The sequence below is a fragment of the Taeniopygia guttata genome, chromosome 10 (genome assembly GCF_048771995.1).
Source record: "Taeniopygia guttata chromosome 10, bTaeGut7.mat, whole genome shotgun sequence".
NCBI lineage: Eukaryota > Metazoa > Chordata > Aves > Passeriformes > Estrildidae > Taeniopygia > Taeniopygia guttata.
The window spans coordinates 18,770,995-18,784,208 of record NC_133035.1 but is presented as its reverse complement, the minus strand read 5'-3'; the positions used below and the strand labels follow the sequence as shown (position 1 = coordinate 18,784,208).

The 13,214-nt window shown below is 43.1% G+C and overlaps 1 protein-coding gene across 11 annotated transcripts in view; it reads left to right on the top strand.

Annotated features, from left to right (window-relative positions):
- Positions 1-13,214, top strand: part of MEGF11 (multiple EGF like domains 11) — a 253,415-nt gene that overhangs the window by 175,498 nt on the left and 64,703 nt on the right. For all 11 annotated transcript variants that reach the window (XR_012057601.1, XR_012057600.1, XM_030281844.4 and 8 more), the window contains one exon: positions 4,166-4,340. Coding sequence is in view for 9 of the 11 variants with exons in the window: in XM_030281844.4 (XP_030137704.2) it covers positions 4,166-4,340 (175 nt within the window). In the remaining 2 variants the exon portion in view is untranslated. The remainder of the gene's footprint in view (positions 1-4,165; positions 4,341-13,214) is intronic.

The following is a 13,214-nucleotide window of genomic DNA, read 5'->3' as shown; positions in this document are numbered from 1 at the left end:
TCACTGCTGTTATGGAACAAAGAGATACCAGCAAGCTGTAGGTCAGTAAATGTTCTTTCATTCATCCATGGGATTTCAGCTCCACTTTTCCAAAGGCACTCCATATTCTGAACAAATCTTTGTGCTGATTGTTTAACCAGTCCCATAAAGTGCATTTCTCTGCCCACCCACCTCTTCCCATTCCTCCCTGAGTGTTTGTACTGAAACTGGGCTCTTCCAAAGTGATTTATTTATTCACAGCCATCTGTTTTCCCCAGGAGCAGTTTAAGGTCTTGGCTACTTGTTGTGATCCCCAAGTGTAATTATTAAACACTTGTAGAAGGTGAAGGAAACTCCTGTCCCTGGATTTGTCTCATTTGATCTGGTTATTGGAGAGTTGACTGGAATGGAAAGTTCTGAGGGCTTTGAGGAGTAGCTGAGGAGGAACAGTAGGAAATACACAATCAGCTTTTCCATTTTCATAGATCTATCTATTTTAATGTCTGAAGAGATCAGAGTGATCATCTAGTCTAACCTCCAGCATGGTAATGACTGAAGGACGCCATCCAATAATTTCTGCACCAAAGCACACTGAAAGGCACTTTGTACAGGACTTTGAACAACCCCACAATTAGGTGATTTAGAATGTGGTGGTGACTTGGACTGTCCTTCCACTGGAAAGGATACCCCTGTAAAAAACTCCCCTCTGCAAAAAGTCCATGTTAAGACAGCTTACAATAGCTGGAAGGGAATAATCCTGTTCTTCTGTCAGGCAGGGAGGGAAATGAGCAGCTGGAGTAGCCCTGGGCACCCACCCTTCCTGAGCACTGCTGTGGAGCCAGCCTGGGGAGCCATGTGCCCCAGGTCAGAGATGTGAGAAGGAAGGAAGCCACTGGTTCAGAGGCAAATTGAATGGGCAGATCTCCAGAGGCTCCAGTTGCTGCCTCAATACCGGCAAGATGGGCAGGACCAAACCCCATGGAGCTTCCATGGAGTTCTGCCTTGATCTGAGTCAATCATGTGCTGGACAAGGCTGAAGGAGCAGCCCTGCAGCCTCACTGTGGGCACTGCTTTAAAACAAGAGGCTTTTTAGTGAGGGAGACTGGATATAGTGTGGACACCATAGAACAGAAAATACTGTAAAATTAAGATTAGGCTGCTGATAACAAGAATGAGAGGACTAGTGCTGCTGTATAATGAGAAAAACAGAAAATTCACTGGGAAGGTGTTGCTTTGGCTGAAAGATGTGTGGATAACAAATTCAGAATTTGGAACAGACTGCGCTGTCTAAAACACTTTTAATTTGTCTTGAGAAATTTACCTGCTTTCTTCAGACTTCCTCAAAATTAGATGCTTAAAAAATTTAAAGGTCAAAAATGCCCTTATGCTTTTCAGTTCAGCTAATAAAAAATTTTAAAATAAATCTTCTATTGCTGTAAATGTGGCTGAAAAGCCACGGATTGCACAGTAGATTTCAAAGTGCAGCAGGAGCCCTGGAACCCTTTCCTTGTCAGCCCTGATGTGTGTGTGGCCAGCTCTGATCCACCTCTGCTTGGCCTGGAGCCACAGAAACACTTGGCTGCCTGTGTTCACTTCTGGTTTCTACTCTGCTTCTTCCTGAAATGCAGAAAAGTTGAAGAAATAAAAGTTAAGATTTGATGCAAACTACAAAGGATAACACTGCCAAACTCTTTGAAGAGTGTGAGGTTCCCTCGCTGCTCCCAGCAAGGCTTGGAAAACAGATGTTGGTGGGTTTGCCTTTGGGATCCTTTTGGAACCCTCCCATTCTCTCACCCATCCTTCAGCCATCCTTCTGCAGAGGAATTGTGTTCATTAATTTCAGTTTATTGGGGGCTGGAGAAATGCCTCACAGGCACTGTGACCCCTGCTGGAAAAGTGTTACATGGCCTGGGAAGGTGCACTCAAAACAGGAGAGGAGGAATTATACAGATATTTATAAAAATTTCTAGCTGTATTTCCATCTCCTATTCAAGCTTTGTTCTGCCTCAAACATTTCAGCTTCAGTCCAAAATAGCATTTAATTAACTGGGCAGTCTGGATACATGGATGTTTGGATGGGTGATAGATGAATTTCCTGGCTCTGTTCTGTATCTAGGTACATAATTTGACCAGAATGTGGTTGTACAAATGCCAGCAGAAGAGAAACCTTCCTAACAAACACACACATACACTATTTCTACATCATGAGCTGCAATATATTTAGCATGTAACTCTGCTCACTTTAATTAGTGGAATAGTTCATACAAACCAGAGAGAAAAAAATAATTAATAGAAAAATGTTGTACTATTTATTGTACTATTTATTGATATCAACTGCAGATCTTGAAAGCATTTCCAAGGGGAGAATGGCATCGTTTTAGAAATGGGAATAATGAAGGCAGAAGAGTCAGTTAGGTGGCCAAGATTCCCTGGCAGGATTGGGAAGAGAACAGCTGCCTTGTGCAGTTTGGGAAAGCATCTCAATCTCAGTCCTCCTGAAGTTAACGCTGCATCAGGCACCTGCATTGTCAAACAAGTGCTTTGGAGTTGGGAGAAAAACAAAACCCTGGTCTGCTCAGGCTGATAACAAAAGGATCCTTCCTTCAATGGGAAGATTATGTGGCTGGAGGGACCCAAACATCTGCACTGGATTTTTCTGGCTCACAGTCCCATGAAATGTGGGCAAGGCTTTCATGGGTCAAAATATGCCCTCAGACTTCTACTGGCCTTTGTTTTGGAGTCCAAGTTCCCTGTCTCCAGTAGATTCTTCTGGAAGCCTGTTTGGTTTGGATTCTTGTTTTAGTGCACATCAGGATGAGGTTTAGCCCTTAATGCATAGCTTGTATCCCATGCAGAAAAGCTGTCCATGCTGATAAGGGAGCCAACCTCAGATTAAAAATTCTGAGTGTGTGTAGTATCTTCTGCCGAATTGTCATAGTCTGATTCAAACTGTCCTAGTCATATATTACCTTTGAAGGATTTAATTTACCCACCAGATGCAGTTCTCATGGAAGCACATGACACATGTAGTAGTAGTGGAAAGAGAGCAACACAAAATTCATTTTAAAATCCTTCTTTAATGTTGAGCTTTCTGCTCCTATTAGGTAATGATTAATAGACACAGGGGGGAAACATGAGCTTTTGTTATTTTCATCTGAATGTTAAGAGGTGTTTTGTGAAAACCGTAATTTCAGGGACTGCTTTGTCATGGATGGTAGTTTGTTATGCTGATGAATTGTTTTAATTAGTCAGTAAAACACTATTTATGGTGAAACATTTGACACTTAAAAATTTTGATCCTTTTTAGTTGCAACACTATATGACCAACCTCTCCTAACAGAAATTGCCTGAAACATAGTTGGAAATCACATTTTATGATGTTACCTTGAAAATTAACATATACAATATTAATTTTATAGGTGTAAAAAAACCCATTCAGTCATGTCTACAGTCTTAAACTGGAGGAATCAAGACAATAACAATAAATAACAATAAATAACCGTAAAGAAAAAGAAATTGTTTCTGGTATACAAAAAAAACAGGAGACAGGCCCAGAGAGAGATCCCACCTTGCAGAAGTCTATTCTTCTTGCTCTGAGAGTAAAGAAAACAGGATTTCTGGCAACATTATTTATAGAATAGAATAGAATAGAATAGAATAGAATAATAGAATAGAATAGAATAGAATAGAATAGAATAGAATAGAATAGAATAGAATAGAATAGAATAGAATAGAATAGAATAGAATAGAATAGAAATGCTGTGCTCTTTAACTCAGGTTTATCTTCACAGCTCTCTTGATTCCTCCACCCACTGGAACTTGTTCTATCCCTGAACATCTTTAGCTGTCTGCATTACAGCCAAATAGTGCAGCACGTACCTGTCTACAGCTTGTAAGGATTAATGGTGTGGGTGATGCCAGTAATCCAAGTCCCACTGATTTGAGAATGGAAGAGCATAAACTTCAAGGTGTAAACTAACCAGTGCTGTGGCAGTTCCCAGATGTTTGGAAATGCTGGGCTATTTAGCACCAGATTCTCTATTCATGTCCCAAATTATACAGCTGCTCATATCCACCACCCTAAAGAGCTTCCAGGCTTATCCTGCTCTGAGTGTGACACTTGAAATGTTCTGGGCTGTGTTTTTCCTTCCTGCCCACATCTCATTAACATCTGTCTCTCCATTAGTTGCCATCCTCTGTCTGGGGAGTGCAGCTGCAAGGCTGGCTGGGCTGGGCTCTACTGCAACGAGACGTGTCCCGTGGGCTACTACGGCGAGGGCTGCCAGGTGCCCTGTCCCTGCCACAACGGGGCCGACTGTGACAGCATCACTGGCAGCTGCATCTGTGCCCCAGGCTTCATGGTGAGTGGGGCTGGGCGTGGGGAGAGCTTTCATAAAGTGGCTGCAAAAATAAAAGAGGGGTTTCATCTGATTTGAAATAATATTTGCACAGAAGCAGCCAAACGTGGGTCATTTTCGCCCATTCTGTGCTAAGTCCACATTGCTGTCCTTTGAGCAGTGTCAATCTGTGGCTGTTGGTTTAGTTAACATCCCTGTTCTAACTTTATTGCTGTTATAAAGATAAAGATATGGTTTCCCATAGTATATTTAAGTCAAGACATAACAAAAAAGGTGTCAGATTATTGTCTGCCTGGAAGAGCAGAGAAAGAATTCTCATGGCTATTCAGCATGTTCCTTGTCAGTCACACTGTGATTTTAACAGATGAAGGTATTTTAAAATGTTACAAATGATAGAGCAATTTATGTCTTTTCTGAGCCTGTGTGGCAGGTGTCTTTTACCGAGCATCAGAGAGAGCTTCAGACATTCTGAGGTAAACAAGCATTGCATTTTATAGTTGAGATGTAAAATGGCTGAAGAAACCAACCAAGATGAAAACATCAAAACTTCAGAGTCAACAATTGCCAGGCTGCAGCAGAAAGTATTGGGACATGGATCCAGGTGTCCAGTCCTGCTAAGGCTGGGCAGAATGGAATTCTTGCCAGTAAGTTCATGGTTATCTGTATATGATGCTCCAGCCCCTCAGGAGCACACTGTGGAGTAGAAGTGCAGCCTGTGTTTAAGAAACAATAATTCCTAAAGGAAAAAAAATACTTTAAAGAGAAAATTCCACCAAACTTCAGAAAAAGGTGGCTCTCTCTGTCCTTCATTTTACATTATCTGTCCCCACGGGCCTATCTATGTTTTCTATATTATAACAATTATGAATTATAATTACTAAGATCACTAGAAATCAAGGGACAGGCTGCACAGCTGGGACAGATCTGTAGTGGGGACATCCTGTATGAGATTAGTGGGATGCCAAAGACATTTTTGCCTCACTTCCTTCTAATTCCACACCTGAACTTGTGACCCTCAACTGACATATGCAAAAACTTTTGTTCTCTGCCTCGTGTCAGCAGCTGAACCCGAAAGTTGGAGCTTCCACTGATTTGCAGGGGTTGTCTCAATGCCAGGTATTAACAGATCTATTTAGGTGTGAGGGGCTGGGCTCAAAAGCATCTGTGCAAGATAATGGTACTTAGAGAGGGGGATGGAGGGGAGGAAAAGGAAAGGTCTTTGAGGTTTGATTCCCAACTCCACAGCCAGAAAACAAGAATTTATCTTCTCTATACAGTAGTTGATACACAAGTGGAGGAAGGATGAAGGCAGCAGCATGTTAGCAACAACCACAAAATAAAAAGATGCCAAGATCCTCCTTCTTATTAGGAATGCTATTCAAATTTGCAGCACAAAAGCATTTAGGGACCCTTTACTGTACACATTTTAAAAAAGCATACCTTGTCCAATATACATTGCCCAAAGGCAGCATTAGTGGAGGCAGAAAGCCTGGGAAGTTCCTGTTGCATCGCTTCAAAATAATATTTAATCTCATAATAAAGAGCTTTCTTGCATTGACATTTAAACAGCTTGGTTATTGAGGATAGCTCTATAATCACTGAAGCATATTTAGGCATTAGTATCATTGCTCTCACATAATATACTATAATCTCTGGCAATTAGTCCATGAGGGGAAGTAAAGCCTTGAAATTGCTAATTTATTGCCTCTGAAGCATATTTGTCATTCGTGTGCATGCCAGATGAGCTGCAATGGTTCTTTCAAGTGCTGCAGAGCACAGGCTGTGCAGAAAAGTTGCTGGGAACCTTCCCCTCCCACCCTGGGGCATTTTCCTGCCAGGATGCTCCTGGCAAAGGTTGTGGGGCCAGAACCAGGCTAGAAGTGCCTTATCCCAATGACACACTCCAAGCCAGGTTTTCCCTACAGATATTCCTGCCTGGCTCTTGCTGAGGCAGCAGGGGAGCTGTGCCTGGGGTCGAGCTTTGCCCTTGAACGGGGCGAGTTGGGAGCTCAGGATGTGTCCTCTGGCAGAGCTGGCAGTGCAGTGCTGCTAACGCAGAGCTGGGCACAGCTAATTATTCACAAAAGCCAGAAATTAATCCCTCTTGCTTTTTCAAGTATGAGGCTGCTGAGGCAGCCACACGGGCAGGAATTTTGCCACATAATTGGAAAGAATAAAACCAGGAGTAACATCTTACATTTTACAGCAATGTTTGATCTACTCGTGACCCTAGAGCAGAGCAGTCTGGGGGGATTCTCAGGAAGGGGGAAAGGAAGAAAAAATGGTGGAAATGGGATATAACTGCTGAATTTATCTGCAAAGGCACAGGGGGTGGACCCACAGGAGTTTGGGATTACTGGCTGCCTGGAATATGCAGTGCCCAAGGAAGGACAGTGTTTTCCTGACAAAGCACTCCTCCTGCCCACTCCTCCAGCACAGATGGTGGGTTTTTACTCACCCTGCCTCTGTCAGGGCAGCTGGGCTGGGTTTCAGGATGAATCATCTGCTCTCGCAGCCAAAACAGGGACATTTTGTTGGGATGCAGAACAAGACATTAAAAACACAAAGCATCTGGTCACCTTTATTAAATGTATTAAGTGAAAAGGCAGCCATCCCATAGGCTGCCATGTACGTGAGGAGAGCACTTGATTGTTAGAAATTTAAGCAGATTCAAGTTGTAAAATAAAAATGTATATGGTAGCTTAAAGAAAATACATTATTTATTAGCTGTGACATTTCCAAAAATTAAAATGCCCAAGCTAAATAGTGGTGAGCTTGCAGTTTAGGATAGAATTTCAAAAGATCTCCTGTCTTATTTTTTCTGTGAATGTTTTGGGTCAGACTCAAGAGCCAGATTTGCATATGTCTGGCTCCAAACCCAAATGACAAAGTTGTAAAACTGTTACTGGGTGTCAGGGTATTTGTGTGAGGTGCTGCTGTGATCCCCCCACAGCATGGAGAGATGGCTCTGTTTACCTCTGTGGGTTCTGAACCACCTTGCAGAACTGGGTATGGATTTGGCTGAGGGATCCACGACCCAAACCAGGCAGTTCTTGGAGGCAGCATACAGGGCAATGAAAACAGGATTATGGTAGAGGAGACACAAGAAAATCCTCCCCAAAATCACAGACCTATTCCCCATTGCTCCACAGGCCTGTTGGGAATGCTTTGCTTCCTGCATCCCACTTGTAAAGGAGGATAAAGGCTGTATCAGTTTAACTCGGATGATTGCAGGGAATCCTCATTACAGGCACACCAAGAGGGCAGTTCCCTCCAGCTGCGACTTTTAACATATTTGAGGGTTTCCTCTTAGCACTGAAGTGATGAATTGCCAGAATGCTCTTCTGAAAAATGGTTTTGTAAAGCTGTTCTGCTGCCATCTCGCTTGTGACCAGAAGGAACCTGGCAGACACACACAGGGAGTGCACAGATCAGCCCTAAAAAGCACCAGGGGAGAGTCTTGAATGGTGGAAATTGGATCCTCACTCCCATGTGGAAATGGCTGCTGCTTGCAATAAATTATCTGGATGCAATTATGGGGATGGTGAGAGGGGTTATACTAACTTGTACCTCCCCCTCCTTCCAAATTCTGCTCCAACATGTTCTCCTGTAAGTCCACTGAACCCAGGTGTGCAGGAGGGACATAAAAGAAAGCGGGACTTGCCATGTCCTCTCTCTCTTCTTTTGTTTTTGGTTCATTGAATTTTATTCCTGTAATTCAATAAACATGGTGGAGAAGGCCAGAGGATATGAATTAAATATGACAGGAGACCACAGGAATCCTGACCTTGTGTCTCACAAGGAAATCTTGAAACCAGCTCCCTGCCCATACCTATCAGCATTTTAGCTCCTGAAATCATTATAAATGCTATTTAGATACAAGTAACCTCACCTTCTCCCTTGCACAGCTAATTGCAGCTTCCCTGAAAGCAGTGGCTACCTAGAGACCTCATCCTGTGCTATGCCTTTGTTTCTTTATGGATGCTTTGTTTTCTTCTTTTGAAAAATGGGTTTAACTTCAAATGCTTCCATTCTCTGTGTTGTGGCAAGGAGAGATGTAGTTAAAACATTTCTCAGCCCAAGACACTCCGAGAAAACTTTTAACACTTCTCCGTGGAATGTGTGGTCAGCTTTTACTTCAGCGGGCACTTAGGTCTATATTTCACATCCAGATGACAGAACTTATATTACTTTAAAGAGTTCATCTATTTATGCTGCTATTTTTTGAAGACCTGTCTGCTTTTATTGAACCCTGAGTGCTGGCAAGCAGAGCAAGCACTTCATCACCAAAATGAAAGAATCCATTTTGACATTTCTCTATTTCTTCACTATATTGGTAGATCCCACACAAGCCAATCACATGCTGCAAAGTATGGAAACTACAGCAGTGGTGATCTCTTGCTAGAAGAGTTTTCAGTTTTTGGAATGGCCCTTGGATTCTCTAAAGCTTTCCAAGATTTATCCCAGTACTGTGCATCTATAGCTATTTGCATCTTCTGTTGGCATTGTATCAAAATTGCATTTTAAAAGCACAATTAATGCCTTTCAAATATATCCTTATAGAGGTGCTTATGTGTATGGATCTCTGGCTGGGCTCAGTGGGAATCCAGGCACTTAAGTACTGAAACACAGGCTTCATTTAGGTCTGTAAGTCCATAATTTTGTCTGGCATGCCTGAATTTCTCACCATAATGCTTTCTCTACCACAGGGGAACAAATTGTTCCCAGGGTTTACATCAGAGTAAAACTTTACAACCTACCTGCACATTGAGTATAAGTCAGTCCTCGTAGCACACAATGAACAGTAGCTCAAGCACTTAGTAAAAATAAGTATAAATTATAGTGCTGTAAAGCTATTCAAATGCACAGCAAATGCACACCAAATTTTGCAGTGGATAATCTGTTGGTCAGTACAAACACCCACACACAGACTCAGACCAGTCTTAGCCTGCTCTGTGCTTACTCACTGAGTAAAATGACCAATTTACTGTTCCATAGAATAAGAAGGACCATGATTATGGTCATTTAGAGGTCATAAACACTTAGAGATCCAGTCTGTTGAATATTCCAGCCCTAATAGGCTTCCTTCTGGCACATACCATATCTCTTGTTCCCTGAAAAAAAGCATAGAGGAGAGAAAAAATTATCTTTATCTTTATATTAAGAAAGTGGAAGCCTGTTCTCCTGTCCTATACCTTTAAAATTCTCTCTGTTGTCTGAAAGGAAAAAACAGAGTAAATAGAAAGGAGCACCTTATCTTATCTTCAATTGAATTTTCCCTGAAGGACCCAAGTCCCAGGCAGGTCTGGAGAAATTGGAAGCATCATTGCCTGTAGGTGTTTTCTAAACACACAAGGTACAAATTTATTAGAGTATTCCTTCTCTTCTGCATACTAACTTTCATCTTTATTCTAAATATATCATTCTTCACCACTTCACAAGGAAGGAGGAGAAAAAATGGATGAGACTTCTTTGTATTATGAGCCCGTGGTTCGGTAGTAAAATTATTTTATAAATTTCACAAAATTCTTAATATAAAAAATGAACGTAAGGCTGGAGATAGAGGATCTGGTTTGGGGGCTTTCACTCATTTAAATGATCCATTTCTCTTTGAGATAATTCCAACACTACTTCAGTAGAAGCTCATCGCAAAGCAACAGGGCACCTCATCAAAAGGTTTAAAAAGAAAAGACGAGGGGAAAAAATCTTCAATAGAGCCTGTGTCCTTTTATCCTTGATTTACCGAGCATATCAGTTACCCCCCTTTGTTAAGAGCTCTTTTCATTTCTAGGTATAAAATAAATTCAACCATTTTATCAAGATGTTCTTGTTACCAGCCACCAGTATAAATTTTACTTGCTGTGGGTGGGGGAGAGGTTTCCTGGCACAGCAGTTGTCCAATTAACTGGAGTATCACAGGCAACAGGAATGGTTTGCAGGGTCTGGTTTCATGAATTACCTGGCTGCAGGGGGAAGATGCATTTTCTCCTCTCTGGTTTCCCATTTGTGTCCATGACCCAGTGTCTCAAAGCCACAGAGAAGGGCGAGGAGCAGAGGCAGAGGTGATGAGGAGAGGCACCCTCACTGTGCAGGTGGGTCTGAGCATGGCCTGCAGCTGGCAGGGCATGAATTATTAATTGAAAATAAAAGTAAAACAAGTTGTCTTAGAAGTTGGGGAGCTACAAGAGCCTTGTTTGCCACTGATTTCTATCCTCAGTCCTCTGGCCTCTCCTGCCCCGCTGCAGTAACGCTGTCAGGTCTCCTTTGATGCTTTACCTGGCCAAGAACACTCAGGTGAGCTCAGGGACCTCAGACTCAGTTAATCCCCTGACTCCATAACCATGTTCAAAGTACCATGGGTCACATTCCCTAAAAAAGAAAAGGGTTTTGCCTGAGAAAAAGTTGAAGTCAAGACATAGAAGAAACTGATTCCAATTCTCCCAGCCTTTGAACTCTTTCATGGTTATTGGTTTTTTTTTTCCCATTCTTTCACCTCAGTTATCCAAAAGTTCTTAGCAGAGTTAATTTTAAGAAGTTTGGGAATATCCCACTGTAGCCCTGACTAATTCCTCAGCTACCCATGAAGTAAAGAGACATAGACAGGAGAGAGACCACGCAGCCAGGAGGACTGTCCTGGTGATCCCAGAAACAGCTCAAAAGGGGAAGTCCCTGCTCGGTTACAGAGAGCAGTGAGATGCAGCTGAAGAGTCACCAAAGAGATCTGGCAGATTCAGTGTTCTGAGCAGGTTTGAGAGTAAAAAATTATATTCACCTGGTATCTAAAAAGTGAATCAAGATAAAAATCAGTCAGCCAGAACAACACGACCAGGCCCACTACACTATGGCTGCATCCCAGATCCCTCTTTCTTGGTTTTGGTCTCTGAGGAATGCACTCCCCTTGGAATTTGCATTTTCTTGGTATCTTCTAGATAGAGATAAGTCTGAAAGTTCAGCTGATTGTTTTTTGAAGCTTAAAAATTACTTCACAAGTGGACCAAGAAATGGAGGCAACCAAAGCAGGCAACAAAACCTCTCTGTTCCATACAGCCCAAGGGTGAGCTGGGAAAACATTTTTCAAATTAAGAAACTGACACTTTCCCATTGGACAGAAGTTTTCCTGTCATCTGGGCTGCAAGTTGGAAGGTCTGAGTTTACAAACAGAAATCAAAACATCTCACACACAATGTTTTGGTACATTTTCCACATAAATAGAGCTGATCACAGATCATTTGCACTTACCAAGATTTTTGCACCTTCACAGAGCAGATGAAAACTGCTTCTGAATCACATCTTGATGTCCCTTTTCACTGATGGCACCTGAATTTTCTTACCCACTTCTCAGTGCTTACAAAAGAACATATTTGTGTGTATGCAATGGCTGTGCTTTGATTTTTTTTGTAGTCCATTTGGGCTAATAACAGACTATAAATTTTTTCATCCCAAAACTACTCAGTGTGATCAGTACAGACTGAGAATGATCTTCCCATGGCTGTGCAGTGCCCTGCATGGAATGACTTGGTCTCAGTCCAGCTCCCTGTGGATCAGTGTGTACATCACAATCCCCATTTCTATCGCCAGCCACCAGCAAATTTGCTGGCACATTGAGCCTTTTTACCATTTTCCCTTCACAAACCATTGCTTCAGGTCAAGCCTGGTGACGTGGCTGTGTGATCCATCTCAAGGTCCCTGTAGGGCTTTTTCTGGGGACAAAGAACACTGGTACTGAGAGCTTTTGGAGCAGCACTCCTCCTGAGCACTGTGAGCCACCCAGCTTGTCCTGCACCTTTCCCAAATGGAAGGTGAAGTTGGAAAATCAGTCCAGCTGTGGGGTGGCACTGCCACACGTCATTCAGGGAACAGTGGACATCACCTCAGTGCAAGGGAGCAGGATGTGGGCTAAGCCAAGATTTCAGTAACTACTCACAAATGTATTTTCCTGGCTCTGCTGAATTCCAGGAGGAGACAATCTCCATTCCAGTGCCAACAGGGAAGACCATTATGGGGAGGCCACCTGTGTATTACAGGTTCCAAACCAAGCCGCTCCCCTATTGATTTGATATCAGTGTTTTCTATCAGTTTTATAGAGGTTTTCATATCAGTGCTGTCAGTCAGGCCTGTGCTGTTCTACCCCCAGAGCTCCTATGGACCAATTAGGGATTTCTGTGGGAGCCACAACGCTCTGGAGCCTGCAGTGCCCCTGTGCTCCCCCAAAACCCTCAGTGCCCCTGTGCTCTCAGAGCCTGCAGTGCCCCTGTGCTGTCCCTGAGCCTGCAGTGCCCCTGTGCTCCCCCAAAACCTGCAGTGCCCCTGTGCTGTCCCTGAGCCTGCAGTGCCCCTGTGCTCCCCCAAAACCCGCAGTGCCCCTGTGCTGTCCCCCAGCCTGCAGTGTCCCTGTCAGCACCCGGCTGCAGGGGCAGGAACAAAGGCTGTGCTCCCGCCTCAGGGCATTTGGTGGATGCTTTAGAGCAGGTGAACTGTTGTACCGCAGTGTTTAACAAGGTCACTGAATGCACAGGACACAGTGGCTCCCACTCAGCTGTGCAAGCTGCAGCCCTTTCTTTGAATTCAGTGGAACTTTTCAGAGCCTTTTATGAGCTACTCAATTTCATTTTTCTCTGCTCACTCTCCTGTCAATGCACAAGCTCCAGAAATTGTCCGTAACAGCTGAAATTCTACTTTGCTAGCCCAAAGTTACCTGAACACAACTGCTGCCTTCAGTGGGATTGTCCCAGGTACACAAGAGGGGGGTTTGCCTCAGTGTCTGCCTCTACTAATGAGAACGTATTCACTCACACACAGAGTTTATAACTTGATAAGAGCTCTGAGCAAATCCCAGGTCTTCTCTTTCTTCTCGTATTTACTTTTACTGGGCTCTGC